General features: G+C 33.0%; 2 protein-coding genes across 2 annotated transcripts; both read left to right on the top strand.

The window, feature by feature from the left end:
* Nucleotides 1-667: 667 nt before the first annotated feature.
* On the top strand, nt 668-3,405 carry LOC18603429 (wall-associated receptor kinase-like 8). Its single transcript, XM_088805802.1, has 4 exons — nt 668-1,049; nt 1,110-1,514; nt 1,687-1,797; nt 2,198-3,405. Exons 1-4 carry the CDS (start codon nt 668-670, stop codon nt 3,403-3,405), a joined length of 2,106 nt encoding a protein of 701 aa, XP_088661928.1.
* Nucleotides 3,406-12,079: 8,674 nt separating this feature from the next.
* On the top strand, nt 12,080-15,117 carry LOC18603430 (wall-associated receptor kinase-like 8). Its single transcript, XM_018118782.2, has 3 exons — nt 12,080-12,920; nt 13,106-13,216; nt 13,840-15,117. Exons 1-3 carry the CDS (start codon nt 12,080-12,082, stop codon nt 15,045-15,047), a joined length of 2,160 nt encoding a protein of 719 aa, XP_017974271.2. The 3' UTR covers nt 15,048-15,117.
* The last annotated feature ends 929 nt before the right edge of the window (nt 15,118-16,046 follow it).

A 16,046-nucleotide genomic window follows, 5' to 3' on the forward strand; every position in this document is an offset into this window, starting at 1 on the left:
CTAATTAAATAGAATTTATAAAATATATATGAACAAGCATAGGATATGGCTAGACTATATGGATAAAAGCATATTCAGATATTCAAGAAATGATATTTGCACTCTATCTAACCTTATATGTGTTACAAACTTTGCATCTACACTTGGGCTAAATACAAATATAAAGTACTTGAACCTTGTGTAATCGAGTCAAATAAATTTCCGTATTCCAAAATCCAATACCCATTGCTAGCTTTGATTAGTAGAAGTTGGAGGAGAACAAACACCTAATGTTGAAAATTTAATGAGTATACTTTTGTTGAAATCTTCTTGAGAAAGTTCGGCAACAATTCTGATGACGTTTTGACAATGCATATGGATGAGTATTTACTCTTCTAATTGTACTATTTAGTATTACTATTACTAATCAAAGTCATGTTTTATCTCGATAGTCAATTGGTTAATAACGCAGATCTTATGCACTAATTTGACAGTTCATAGTTAACACAGTTCTTGGTTAGCCCAAAAATCTAATAGTAGTTCCAACTTCAGTTATTTGTTGCATCATATTTTCTTGTTACGGGTCAAGCCAGTTGAACTTGGAAGGTGCAAAGAAACATCCTATTTTTATTTTGTTTTCCCTATAAATTTCAGTTGAATCCCAATATATGTAGGAATGAGAGAAAAAATGGTTGTGAGATTTGTATCAAGTTTCACTTTCTTGCTTTTGCTAACTATCAGACTAGCATTTTCAGCTTCCATAGCCAAAAATGGTTGCAAGGACCGATGTGGAAATGTAAGTATACCCTACCCTTTTGGAATTGGAGCCAAATGTTCCTTGAATCCATGGTTTGAAGTCTCTTGCAATGACACTTCAAGCCCTCCTACAATTTCATTGACAAGCATAAAAATGGAGCTCTTGGAATTTCGTTTGGGTCGCGATGAATACCTTCGTGTCAAGAGTCCAATAATTTCAAAGAATTGTTCTGGTAGGGAAACTAGCAGACGAGTGAATATCACAGGCAGTCCTTTCTGCTTTTCAGAGAGCATGAACAAATTCATAGCTGCAGGTTGCAACAACGAAGCCTTCATGACAGGGATTGAGCCTACGATTGTTGGCTGTGAATCAGCTTGTATTGGCAACAGACTTTTTGGTCCTAATCCTAATGCCACTTGCGATGGTTCTACATGCTGTGAGACTGTGATACCGTCGCGTCTCCATGTATTTAATGCTACATTTCAGAGCAAAGAATCTGAGTCAGAAGGGTGCAAGTTAGCCTTCCTGGTAGAAGAAGAATGGTTCTACAACAATATAACAGACAAGTCCTCTGCTTTTCAGAATGTGGACTATGTTCCAGCTTTACTTGATTGGGCAATTCCGGATGAGGCTTTTGAATTACCGACGAAACGTGGAAGAGATTATTATTGCAACGGGCACCGTTATATGGATACAGAGCCTTATTACCTCAACTCCAGTCGATGTTATTGTTATGGTGGTTATGAAGGAAACGCTTATCTTCCTAATGGATGCCAAGGTGAAAAATTCTGCTCTCTGCAAAATGATGCTGCTTTCGTTTTTTAAGTTTACTAGAATTCAAGCTTATCTTCTCTTCCTGATGTATGAAATCCTATGCTACAATTACATTACTTTTTGTTTTATGTCACCCTTTATTTTGGCTCTTTTTTAAATTTGTTTAATGGTATTAGATATTGATGAATGCCTGGACGGCCCTCACAAGAGATGTGGGAATGCGACTTGTGTCAACAGACCAGGGCATTATGAATGTGAAAGGAAAAAAACCTGGATTATTATTTTTGGTAATTAAGTCCCTTTTGCCTTCAAACTTTCTTTATTCATAATGCCACATTATATTTTTATTGCCATTTTTCTTTTGCAACATGAACTACTACATGTTTCCAGGTAGCCTTGACTAGCTGATGACTCAAGAAAAATCAAGTATTAGGAATGCATCAAATAGGATAAATTAGACAGACCACAACATAAAGAGAAATTTAAATTAGAGAAATATACTTATTTTTTTTATAGATATGTAAAGAAAAAACGTTTAAATTATATTTTAATCGAATTCATTGATTTAACTCAATGTACACATTTAGAGATAACTTTTAATTTAACATCTGATATCAGGAATTCGAGAGTAGTCGCCGGTATATATATAAAGTCATGAATTTTTTGATTTTCTTGTGGTTTTTGCAGGCATTAGCTTAGGCTTTGGAGTATTGTGTTTAGCCATTGCCGGATGGTGGTTGTACAAATTTTTAAAGAAGAGAAGGAATATCAAGCTCAAAAAAAAGTTTTTTAAACGAAATGGCGGCTTATTGTTACAACAACAAATGTCTTCAAGCGAAAGCAGTATAGAGAAAACCAAGATATTTACTTCCAAGGAGTTGGATAAGGCAACTGATTATTTCAACAAGAACAGAGTACTGGGCCAAGGTGGTCAAGGCACTGTTTACAAAGGAATGCTGGTTGATGGAAGGATCGTTGCAGTTAAAAAATCCAAAGTAGTGGATGCAGAGAAAGTTGAAGAGTTCATCAACGAAGTTGTCATCCTTTCTCAAATCAATCATAGAAATGTGGTTAAACTACTAGGATGTTGCTTGGAGACTGAAGTTCCATTACTGGTTTATGAATTCATACCAAATGGGACACTTTTTCAATATCTACATGATCAAAGTGAGGAATTTCCATTATCATGGGACACAAGACTGAGAATTGCCAAGGAAATTGCGGAAGCTCTTTCTTATTTGCATTCAGCTGCCTCCATTCCAATTTATCATCGAGATATAAAGTCCTCAAACATTTTGTTAGATGAAAAGTACAGGGCGAAAGTTTCAGATTTTGGAACATCTAGATCAATTTCTATTGATCAAACTCACTTAACTACACATGTGCAAGGTACATTTGGATACTTGGATCCAGAGTACTTTCAATCAAGTCAATTTACAGAAAAAAGTGATGTTTATAGCTTTGGGGTAGTCCTTGTAGAGTTACTAACAAGTGAAAAGCCAATTTCTTTAGAAAGGGCTGAAGAAGGTAGAAGTTTAGCCACACATTTCATTCTTTCGGTGGAAGAGAACCAACTCTTTGACATTGTTGATGCTAGAGTTACGAAGCAGGCTAAAGATGGAGAGGTAGTTATGGTTGCTAAACTAGCCTATAGATGCTTGAGCTTGTGTGGAAGGAAAAGGCCGACAATGAAAGAAGTTGCTATGGAGTTAGAGCGGATTCTGTCGTTGCAAAACGATTCAAATGTTCAACATGATCAGGAAGAGATTGAATACGTTAGAATTGATGTAACTTGTCCTCGGGATGGCGTTTCTACTTCAACAGGTTCAGTTTGTGACAATAGAATTGCATTTTCCATAGAATCAGAGCCACTTATTTGTAGCAAAACAAAGTGACTTTAGTATGTGTGATGTTATAGCCTATATTTGCCTATTTTTGTGTTTGAATTACTTTGTTCTTTTCTCTATTTGTCTTAATATCTTCTAAATTGAAGCTAAGTTTCTCCATTGATGTTATTCGATGATTTATTTATAGTAGAGAACATTTATGATCTTTAGGATTCAGATGAAACCTTGTATTTGCATTTAAATTAAATCTTTTTTATGTTTTAAATTGAATCTTTCAAAACATAATTAGCGAAATTTGAAGAACAAAACCAATAAAAAATTATTGGATACATTATTACACACCCCTGAATAAGTAAGTAGGAACTTGAGGAGCATTTTGTCCGTGAAAGAAACCAAAAAATTCGGGCACCTAGCTCACCTAAACTCAAATTATTACCTCACCTTCATGAATATCATCAGAATCCTCGTTATAAGTACCATCCGTAGATGTCCAATTTTGATTAACTATTATTTTTGAACTGTTGTGTTATAAAAAAATTACATTATGGGTGTTTTAAGTGTAGAAATGACTAAGGGCGTTCCAAGCATGAAAGCTCCTAGGAGAGTTTCAAGTGCGAAAACACCCACGAACAAGTATGAAACAACTATTTGTATGGGGAAGTGAAAGTAACTCATAATAAGCAGAAGGGTTTATGAGTTACTTTCACATTTAAAATATTCTAGAGAGCTTGGCTTGGTGGCTCAAATATGAAAATAGTTAAGAAGACTTCTTCTTAACCTTTTCTTCAAATACATGTGCTTTAGCCCTTTTTTCTTTCTTAGCTCCTTAAGAATACACGTAATATGCTATCAAGTGTCATTACTCTATTACCCAACTATATGATCATTCTTTTAATATTTTATAAATCGTTTTTTAATTACGTTTCCATGACAAACACGTTCTTCCATGATTGAATGTGTTCTCCTAATTACTCTTAAGAATGTATTCTTATTCAGTATAAATATAAGGATCTTGAAAGTTAGGAGGTAATGAGAAATCATTAGAAACCTAATAGAGATTATCCTAAAAGCTTTCTCGAAACTCCTCAAACATTCTCTATATTCAGGCCTTCTATTCGCCATAATCCGTCGCTTCCTCCACCTTTTCATATCTTTCACCACTTATCACCAAAGTACTTACGACTCAAGGAATACTCCAGTTTTCTTCTTTATCGCCTTTAGCATATTCCGAGTCACTTATTACAACATATCCTTTTTTCCTACTAAAAAAAGCCTCTACACTACCTTCATCCTTTTTCCCTATTGATGACTGACTCATCAAATAAACCTCTTTCCTTTTTCCAATATACTAATGGAAAAATCTAAATCTAACTTAAAAATAAATAAAATAACAGTACGAATAAAATAATCAAGAAAAAGAAAACATAGAAAACTACCCAAAAGCAAAAAATAAACATACGAATAAAAAAAACAAAAACAAAAATAAATAAAATCAAGAAAAAAAAATTTTTGTTTTTGCTCAATCAAATGAAATTTGTATTAAAGTCACTGAAATTGCGGTGTAAAGATCAGCTTATATATGGGGATCAAGTTAAGGACATACAATTAAGGTACAAGCTTAGTGGTACTCAGTACCATTAAACAAGATTCGCCTAATGGTGCTTAGTACTTTAAGATAATGCAAAAATCATAAGAAAAAGAAACCTACTGAACAAAAAACAAGAAATAAATATTATAATGTAAAGAATCATTAAAATCAAGAAAGTAAAGAAAAAAATGAAAATGAAAGAGAGAATTAACTCACCGCAAGATTCATTTATGGACTTCTTTGGATAGAATAGACTTCTGTGGAAAGACTGGACTCCTATGGATGAGGTTCTCTAAGAAAATTTTTGCAACGCAAAAAACAAGAGGGAAAACAACGTCTCCTATCAGTTTCTTATATAGAGTGCTAGTAGCACTTGCCTATCGATGCATGCTTGAGCTTGAGTGGAAGGAAGAGGCCAACAATGAAAGAAGTTGGTATGGAGTTGGAGCGGATTCTTTTGTTGCAAAAGGATTCAAATGTTCAACATGATCAGGAAGAGATTGATTGTGTTAAAAATGATGTAAGCTGTCCCTTGAATGTTGCTTCTGATTCAACAAGTTTAGTTTGTGACTTTGGAAATGCTTTTCCTATAGAATTGAAGCCACTTATTTTCTAGCAAAACAAAGTGATTTTCGTTTTGAGGAAACAATGTGATTTTAGTCTGTGGAATGTTATAACCTGTATTTACCTATTTTGTGTTTGAATTATTTTTTCTCCATTTGTCTGAATTTCTTCTAAATTAAAGCTAAATTTCTCTATTGATTTCATTTGATGATTTCTCCGTAGTAGAGAACACCTATGAACTTTTAGATTGGAACAAAACTTTGTTTTGTATTTAAGTAAAAACTTTCTAAACATAATTCACGAAATTAAAGAATAAAAATAATAAAAAATTATTAGATATATCTTTGCTATTACATGAATCATAAACTTGATATATAAATTAAAATATGATCGTGCTTTAAGATTATCACCGTGATTATTTATGGATCCACTAAAATGATGAAAAAGAACTGTTTAATAGTTTTTCTAGAACAATTCAACTCTAAAAAGGAAAATTATCTGCCAACCCGATCTCAAAAAATATGAAAGATTTTACACTTGTAATATTTTCTACGTATTTGTTTCTTAATTCCCTCTTCTTTTTTGCCAATATTTTTCCCTCTAAGAAACTTCATCCAATTATTTCCTTAAATTCAATAGTAGAAATTATTTCTCTCGATTTTTTTTTTTTGAAAATTAAAGCTTTATTCATCCATTGCCAAAATGCCACAACAAGTCTTTAGCTTGTTTTGCAGAAGACTTTGTTTGGCATGGGAAAGGAACCTGTACATTTACAAAATCATGATACTGCTCAAAAAGGATTGGCAGCAAGCAGGACTCTAAAGTTTGTTGATCCTACATCAAAAGCCAACAAGCAGATCATCTCAAACACCAAGTGTGGAACGGAGACCTAACAAAAGCATGTCCATTCAGAAATCCAGGCCAGATGAAAGGAGCAAACATAGCAAAATCTTAAGGAAAGCAGAAATACATCCAACCACCAAAAACAAAGGACAAACCGATGGCCAGAACCTAGGAATTCAGAAGCCGAAAGCGCTCACTGAACCTGGGTAAAGGAAGCTCCTTGCCACACACCAAATGCACCAGAATCACAAATGGCACTGTTGATGCCAGCCTCAAAAACAAAGAAGTAGAAGAACCGCAATCTCAGAAAGGAGGAAAACTAAGCGCAAAGCTGTGGACGCAACTCAGAGCAACACACTGTCGATGATCTCGAAAACAAAGTCACGCATAAGAGCATTCCATACAAAATCTGAAGGCATAGATCAGGGGGGGGGGGGGGGGGGGGGGGGGTGTCAAGAAAAGCCCCTCCAAGGACCCTTTCAATCCACAATCTTCGGAGAAAGAACATCGGGCAACTCAAACCGTAGAACCACAGACAGGCTTCAATGGTGAACCTACAGAACTAACCAAAAAATAAAACTCTCCCTCAGCCCATAAACTCAGCCACCCCTGATTCATACAAAAAGAAAAGAAAAATGCAACCCATAACCCACACTCCACTCGAAAGCAAAAAGAGTCCCAAAGGAGCAGCACAACAAGATCCCAAAGGAGCGACTCACAAACAAGAAAACAGCAGATGACGAAACCAAAGTACCCTGGCGCGAAATGGTCATAGCAGCAAATGACCGTGGAAGCCCCCTCCTACAACAAAGCCCCCCACCTGTCTGAGTCAGATCAGCAGAGGCAAGAAGCATGGAATCAAAAGGGTGAGTCACTTAAGATGATAGTGACTCCGCTTGAACATCACTTTTTTCATATTTTTCATTTCATCTCTTTCTTTTTTTTTCTCTCTTTATTTTTTTATTATTTTACTTCCTCACTCTTCTTATTTTTTTTACTTTTTTTTTTCCTTTTTCTCTTTTTTTTTTCTCCCTTTTCTAGTAAAAATTGTTTTCCTTCTTTAAGAGACACCACGAAGGCAAGACTTGAAGACTGGAGCACTTCAAGCCTTGAAACAGTCTGTAACAATAATCCACAAAGATCAAAATACAAATCACCCTAACTTCACAAAGACCTCACCATCCTCATAAAATCGAGAGGCAATCCCGCCTCCCTCACAAACCAAGTTACACATTCCCCACAGCTCGTTCATGATCAGCAAGAAATCACAAAAATGAACCACAACAATCTCCAAAAGTACACAAACTCAAGCATGGTCCTAACAAGGTCACAAAACCCAACCTGAATCAAAAGAGACCATACCCGGAAGAACAGATGGAAGGGAGAAGCCACAAACCAGGCATAAATTCCCCAAGCTTTTCCGCTCAACCAACCCCCACAATGAGAGTGACTCAAACAGCCCCAGTGAACACTTATAGAGCCTTAAAACTCGCAGAAAAATCCCCTTTCCATCAGGAACCCTAAGCACGAGAACAAGAACGAAAAGCTCCCTTTGATTCACCTTAATCATTTACAGTAGCCTTCTTCACATTTTCGAATTAATGTAGGTAATAGATTAATCTCTTTAAGCAACCCGGAAAAGAAAAAATAGAAATGCATTGCCGCACTTGTTTTGCTGAATAATAAACGTGAAATGTGATGGGAGATTGATATGAGCTTAAGCTAGAAAATGAGATAGATCGAGTTCATTTGGTAGTTTGCAATTAAGGATTTGTTTGTTTTGACGTAAAATATTTTTTAAAAATATGTTTTCAGGATTTATACCCGTTTAAAAGATAAAAAATTTATTTTAAATGTAAAATATTTTACGAATCAATGAAAAAAATAACTATTGACTACAGAAAATGTCTTTAAGGGTGTAAATCGTTTTCTAAAAAACATAAAAAAAAAAACTCTCATACTAAGTTTAGGTATATAGATTTGATGAATATTAACATTTAAATTAAAATATTAAAAAATAAAAAATATAGTAATATTTAACTTAAAACTTTTTTAACTTAAAATATTAATATTTAAATTATTCAATACTATTAAAATTAAAAAAATAATTTTTTCATGAAACCATTCAATGCAATTAAATTTTTATTTATAAATTGAATAAATTTTACTAATAACTATAATAAAAAATATTTCAATGATTTGATGGATGGTTTTAGATGTCTTACATAATTGATAAATATTGATATTTTTAATATTATGGTAAAAAAGTGATGTGATAGATTTTTTTTTTGAAAATTAAAGCTTACTTTAATTATAAACTATAATTGTATAAAAGTTAAGCATCTTATGAATGATTGTATTACCCTAATTATTAAATAAAATACTCAGTTATAAGCATGCTTAATTGGTATCTATAAATACCCATAAACTGATCTAGACATAATTGTTGAAAACTATTTTTTATCCAAAGGAGGATAATTTATCCAAGGAAAGCACTGGGGTTTTATATAGAGCAGATGATGAAATTACTACTATCAATGGGGAGCAAAAATGATCCACAACCATGCAAAGCTTGTAACCCAACAAATATGGTTCATAAGTTAGAAAAAGTCAGACTGAGACAAAAGGCAAATATCTAATCCATTGTTTGAAATTTGAGGATAAGGTAACAGAATTGATGGAGATCATACTGATAAATAGATGAATTCAAAAATGAAAAGCACACGAGACTTCAAGCCCATATGTTTAGAGCAAAAGATCAAAAACACCAAACCCATGCTTGAAAGTCTCCAAACTCAACCAACTCACATGTCCATCAATTGGAGCTCCAAACTACACAAAAATATCACTTCACGTGGCACAAAGATAAGGCACTAAAGGCTTCATTTTATATATAGTTATAGATATATAGTTAAATGTTTTGGGAAATGTTATTATTGATTCTACTAATTTTCATGGCCATTTTTTATTTTGGTTCCAAATTATTGAAAATCAAATGACATCAGTAATCAACTCCTATTTATAATTTTAACATCTAAATAGCTCCATCAGTGATAACAATAAATATTTTTTACAAGATGATCCAAACGATAGAAAATATTTTCGACAATTTATTCAAACAATAAAAAAATTTAAATTTTCCTGTAAATCATTTTACATTGAAATTTTTTTTGTGAATTTGGTTATGTGATGGGAAGGTGACCTGATCTGAACTAAAAAATACAAATTAATCTAACTTCTCGATGAATGGTGGATTTAGAAAGATTCAATATGAACTGAAAGATAAATATTTTTTCAACTAGGGTTTCATGGATTGATAGCATCAACTCGATAACCCACTAAATTTCCGAAGAGGTCGGCCAACCACGACGTGGGGCACTTTTCTTCTTTGGCTTACGGTATTTATGGTTTTAGTTTTTGGATATTGAAGGTAACAGGTGTCCAGGTACTCAATCTCATTTTTTTTATTTAGTTATATTTTGTTAAATGGTAGGAAAAATTAAATATAATTTATATTTGTTAAAATTATTTCAAATTCTTCACGCCAACAAAAAAATTATTTCAAATTCTAATTTTGGTTGTAGTTTACAATTGTTTCATGATAGATTCTAGCAAGTCGCAAGTGCGCTCTCTCTCTCTCTCTCTCTCTCTCTATATATATATATATATATATATATATATATATATATTAGATATTGGATATTGGAAATTATTGGACCAAAGCATATTCGGATATTTGAGAGAATATATTCACACTGTAATTGAGACAAAGTAATAAATTTTATACCTAAATTTGTTTTAAACATAAATATAAAGTACTTGAACTATATATAATCGAGCCAGATAGATCCAATTACAAAAATTTAATACCCATAAATACTATTATTGACTTGCAGAAGCTGGAGGTGAACAACCAACTAATGCTGAAAAATTGAAAATATACTTTCCAATTGTTCTTGAGAAAGTTCGGCAACAATACCGATGTGGCTATGCTTGTGGAGTATTGACTCTTCCATTGTATTATGATTATTATTATTCTAACCAATCAAAGTCAAGTTTTATCTGGTAATCAATTAGTCAGAATAGTTTTATACCAATAATAATATGATTTTCTCTTTTTTTCACTTTTTAATTTTTTCGTTCACTTCTTTTATCATCCAAAGTTTGAAATATCTAATCTTGAATGCAGATCTTATGCACTAATTTCTTTTTCAAAACTATTTTGAAAAAAGGGAAAAAATCAAAAATTAAATTTCATTGTTAGTCCAAGGTGTTCTTCCAAGCTTGACGTTGAAAAATCCGACTATATTTCCAACTTCAATTATTGTCTGCTTCATATTTTGTAGTTACGGGTCAAGGCAGTTAACCTTGGAACCAGCAAAGAATCATCCTACTTTTATTTTGCTTTCCCTATAAAATTCAGTTAAATCCCAATATAAAATTCATTTTCATTTTCTTCCATTTTCTTTCACTGAATTAAGTTCAATGACATATAAATTTTTAATATTTGTTAGACACTTCAAAATATTATCAACCTAACAAAAAAGAAACTGAAATAGATAAAATTAAAATATATAAATACTTGAGCAAAGATGAAAGAACCTAAGTAGACAAGAAAATTGAAAAAATAAGAATCTAATTACAGCTTGGATCTCATTTGGTTTTGTAATGGGAACTTTCAATTTGAATTGACAAATACATATCTATTTTGAGTTTTGGCGGATTTGAGAAGATTGATTTCAATGCAAATATAAAATTTTTCAAACAAGGTTTTCATCGATTTAAATGCCCAAACCCCATAACTCGTAAAAAACTTTCTACAATGACATGTCAACAATTAGGTGATAGGAAAAATTAAAAATGATTTATATTTTATCAAATTATTTCAAGTTTTAAAGTTTTTTTAAATTGACAATTTTTTATTGCAATTTACAGTTATTCACGTTAAATTCCAACAAACTGTAAATATATATAAATTTCCCGATTAAGTATAATATATATATATAAACAAGCATAAGATATGATTAGACTAATGGATAAAAACATATTCAGATATTCAAACCGTATATGAGTTATAAACTTTGTGTCTACGCTTGTGCTAAACACAAGTATAAAGTAATTGAGCCTTATGTAATTGAGTCAAAGAAATTCGAGTACTTGGAAATTCAATACCCATTGCTATTATTGTTGAAAAATTAATAAATATAGCTTTTGGAAATCTGCTTGAGAAAGTTGGGCAACAATCCGATGACGTTTTCACAATGCATATGGAGGAGTATTTACGCTTCTTATTGCATTATTAGTATTATTATTATTAATCAAAGTCAAGCTTTATCGCGATAGTCAACTGGTTAGAATAATTTTATACAATTAATACTATGATTTTCTTTTTTTTTTCCTTTTTTAATCACTTCTTTTTCATCCAAAGTTAAAAATTTCTAATGTTGAATGAAGATCTTATGCACTAAATTCTTTTCAAAAGCTTTTTGAAAAACAAAAAGGAAAAAAAATCAAAAATTAAATTTCATTGTTAGCCCAATTGGTCTCTTTCAAGCTAGGCGTTGAAAATCCGATGGTATTTCCAACTTCAGTTATTTGCTGCATTATATTTCGTAGTTACGGGTCACGGAAGTTAACCTTGGAACTTGCAAAGAAACATCCTATTTTTAGTTTGTTTTCCCTATAAAATTCAGTTAAATCCCAATATATGTAGGAACCAGAGAAAAAATGGCTGTGAGATTTGTATCAAGTTTCACTTTCCTGCTTTTGCTTACTATCAGACTAGCATTTTCAGCTTCCATAGCCAAATCTAAATGTCCGGACCTATGTGGAAACGTTAGTATACCCTACTCTTTTGGAATTGGAGCCGATTGTTTCTTGAATCCATGGTTTGAAGTCTCTTGCAATGAGACTTCAAGCCCTCCTATTATTTCGTTGACAAGCATAAACATGGAGGTCCTGGATTTCCGTTTGGATCGCTATGAATACGTTCGTGTCAAGAGTCCAATAATTTCAAAGAATTGTTCTGATAGGGAAACTAGCAGAGGGGTAAATATCACAGGCAGTCCTTTCTTCTTTTCAGGGAGCATGAACAAATTCATAGCTGCAGGATGCAACAACAAAGCCTTCATGACAGGGACTGAGCCTACGATTGTTGGCTGTGAATCAGCTTGTATTGACAACAGACTTTTTGGTCCGAATAACACTTGCAATGGTGAAACATGCTGTGAGACTGTGATACCGTCGCGTCTCCGTGTATTTAATGCTAGATTTGAGAGCAAAGAATCACAGTCAGAAGGGTGCAAGTTAGCCTTCCTGGTGGAAGAAAAATGGTTCGACGTCAATATAACAGATAAGTCCTCTGCTTTACAGAATATGGACTATGTTCCAGCTCTACTTGATTGGGGAATTCCCGATGAGGCTTTAGGACTACCGAAGAAACGTGGAAGAGAATATTATTGTACCGGCTATTATTCTATGCATTTGGAGCCTTATTACCTTAACTCAAGTCGATGTTATTGTCAATATGGCTATGAAGGAAACGCTTATCTTCTAAATGGATGCCAAGGTGAGAAGTTCTGTTCTCTCTGCTCTCTGCAAAATGAAGCTGCTTCTGTTTTTAGGTTTTAACTAAAATTCAAAAGCTTATCTTCTCTTCCTGATGTACGAAGTCCTAAGCTAAAATTACATTACTTTTTGTTTTATTTCACCCTTTATTTTTTACTATTTCTTAAATTTGTTTATTGGTATTAGATATTGATGAATGCCAGGACGACCCTCAAAAGAGATGTGGGGATGCGACTTGTGTCAACATACCAGGGCATTATCAATGTGAAAGAAGAAAAACCTGGGTTATTATTTTAGGTAATTAAGTCCCTTTTGCCTTCAATCTGTCCCTATTCATAATGCCAGATTATATTTTTATTGCCATTTATCTTTTGCAGTATGAACTACTACATGTTTCCTGGTAGCCTTGACTAGCTCCTAAAGTTACTGATGACTACGGAAAAACAAGTACTTGGAATATAGCTAATGGGATAAATTAGACCGGCCACGGCATAAAGAGAATTTTAAATTAAAAATTATTATTATTATTATTGTTATTTGATACATAAAGAGAACGTTAAGATTAATTTTTAAACGAATTAATGGATAACTTAATGTCCATCCTTGCAATTGCTCAAGGGCAAGCAGCTTTTTTCTATCCATGCATTGTTGCCTAAGAGGTTAGGATGTAGGATTAGTACAGCTAACTATATGTTGTGCTGTCTGTTTTGCAAGTGTAGAGGTTTTTCTGTTCGATCAAGTTAATGTGTTATGAAAAGTCTGATTTAAAATTATATATGGATCGTCGAAATTGATAAAATTATCTTTAAAAAAAAATCTATCCTTATAAACAACTTTTAATCTTATATCAGGAACTCGAGATTGTTGCCAATATATATACATAATCATGAATTTTCCTGATTTTCTTGTGGTTTTTGCAGGCATAAGCTTAGGCTTTGGAGTATTGTGTTTAGCCATTGGTGGATGGTGGTTGTACAAATATTTAAAGAAGAGAAGGAATATCAAGCTCAGGGAAAAGTTTTTTAAACGCAATGGTGGCTTATTGTTACAACAACAAGTTTCTTCAAGCGAAGGCAGTATAGATAAAACCAAGATATTTACTTCCAAGGAGTTGGATAAGGCAACTGATAATTTCAACAAGAACAGAGTACTCGGCCAGGGTGGTCAAGGCACTGTTTACAAAGGAATGCTGGTTGATGGAAGAATCGTTGCGGTTAAAAAATCCATAGTTGTGGATGCAGAGAAAGTTGAAGAGTTCATCAACGAAGTTGTCATCCTTTCTCAAATCAATCATAGAAATGTCGTTAAACTATTAGGATGTTGTTTGGAGACTGCAGTTCCATTACTGGTTTATGAATTCATACCGAATGGGACACTTTTCCAGTATCTTCACGATCAAAGTGAGGAATTCCCATTATCATGGGAAACACGATTGAGAATTGCCAAGGAAATTGCAGAAGCTCTTTCCTATTTGCACTCTGCCGCCTCCATTCCAATTTATCATCGAGACATTAAGTCTTCAAACATTTTGTTAGATGAAAAGTACAGGGCAAAAGTTTCAGATTTCGGGACATCAAGATCAATTTCCATTGATCAAACTCACTTAACCACACATGTGCATGGTACATTCGGATATTTGGATCCAGAATATTTTCAATCAAGTCAATTTACAGAAAAAAGTGACGTTTATAGTTTCGGAGTAGTCCTTGTCGAGTTACTAACGAGTGAAAAGCCAATTTCTTTTGAAAGGGCAGAAGAAGGTAGAAGTTTAGCCACACATTCTATTCTTTCGATGGAAGAGAACCAACTCTTTGACATTGTTGATGCTCGAGTTACAAAGCAGACTAAAGATGGAGAAGTAGTAATGGTTGCTACACTAGCCTATAGATGCTTGAGCTTAAGTGGAAGGAAGAGGCCGACAATGAAAGAAGCTGCTATGGAGTTGGAGCGGATTCTGTCATTGCAAAAGGATTCAAATGTTCAACACGATCAGGAAGAAATTGATTGCGTTAAAATTGATGTAACTTATCCTTGGGATGGCGCTTCTACTTCAACAGGTTCAGTTTGTGACTCTGGAAATGCTTTTTCCAGAGAATCGGAGCCACTTATTTCTAGCAAAACAAAGTGATTTTAGTATGGGTAATGTTATAACCCGCATTTACCTATTGTGTGTTTGAATTACTTTGTTCTTTTCTCCATTGGTCTGAATTTCTTCTATATTGAAGCTAAGTTTCTCCACTGATTTTATTCGATTATTTTTCTATAACAGAGAACATCTATGAACTTTAAGATTCGGACAGAACTTTATTTTGCATTTAAATCAAAAACTTTCATAACATAGTTAGCAAAGTTTGAAGAACAGAAATAATAAAAATTATTAGATAGATTATAATATGACATCAATCATAAACTTGATATATTAAAATATGATATGTACTGTAAGATTATCACATTATCATTATTGGATCCACTAAAATGATGAGAAAGAACTAATCTAATAATTTTTCCAGAAAATTATTCGCCAACCCGATCTCAAACAATGATGAATGATTATATACTTGTAATCTTTTTTACCTATGCATTTTGTTTCTTAATTCCCTCTTCTTTTTTGCCAATATTTTTCCCTCGAAGAAACTTCAGCCAATTACCCCTTTAAATTCAGTAGTGGAAATTATTTCTCTCGAATTAATGTAGGCGATAGATTAATCTCTTTATGCACCCAAAAAAGAAAAAGATAGAACTGCATTGCCCCACTTGGTTTGCTGAAGAATAAACGTGAACTGTGATGGGATATTGATATGAGCTTTGGCCAGAAAATGGGATAGATCGAGTCCATTATGATGTAGCTTGCAAGTAAGAATAAATTAGAATCTTCTGTCTTGATATTTTTTCCGTAAGATACAAACTGACTTCTCAATGAATGGTGGATTTGGGAAGATATTTTGCTATCTTTTGTTAAATGGTAGGAAAAATTAAATATAATTTATATTTTGATCAAATTATTTCATATTCTAAAGTTTGTTAAATTGGAAAAACTTTTACTTGTAATTTACAGTTGTCTTATGACAGATTCTAATAAGTTGCAAGCATTTATACATATAAATGTTACTTGTTGCTCTCTCTTGGA

This window comes from Theobroma cacao, chromosome 4 (genome assembly GCF_053813885.1).
Source record: "Theobroma cacao isolate CCN51 chromosome 4, ASM5381388v1, whole genome shotgun sequence".
Classification (NCBI taxonomy): domain Eukaryota; kingdom Viridiplantae; phylum Streptophyta; class Magnoliopsida; order Malvales; family Malvaceae; genus Theobroma; species Theobroma cacao.

Bases quoted from the DNA above. Each gene is read 5' to 3' on its own strand.
- LOC18603429 (XM_088805802.1), top strand. From the start codon at position 668: ATGGTTGTGAGATTTGTATCAAGTTTCACTTTCTTGCTTTTGCTAACT. The intron at 1,050-1,109 runs GTTGCAACAACG...GCTGTGAATCAG, and splicing joins GAACAAATTCATAGCTGCAG to CTTGTATTGGCAACAGACTT. The intron at 1,515-1,686 runs GTGAAAAATTCT...TAATGGTATTAG, and splicing joins TCTTCCTAATGGATGCCAAG to ATATTGATGAATGCCTGGAC.
- LOC18603430 (XM_018118782.2), top strand. From the start codon at position 12,080: ATGGCTGTGAGATTTGTATCAAGTTTCACTTTCCTGCTTTTGCTTACT. The intron at 12,921-13,105 runs GTGAGAAGTTCT...TATTGGTATTAG, and splicing joins TCTTCTAAATGGATGCCAAG to ATATTGATGAATGCCAGGAC. The intron at 13,217-13,839 runs GTAATTAAGTCC...TGGTTTTTGCAG, and splicing joins AACCTGGGTTATTATTTTAG to GCATAAGCTTAGGCTTTGGA.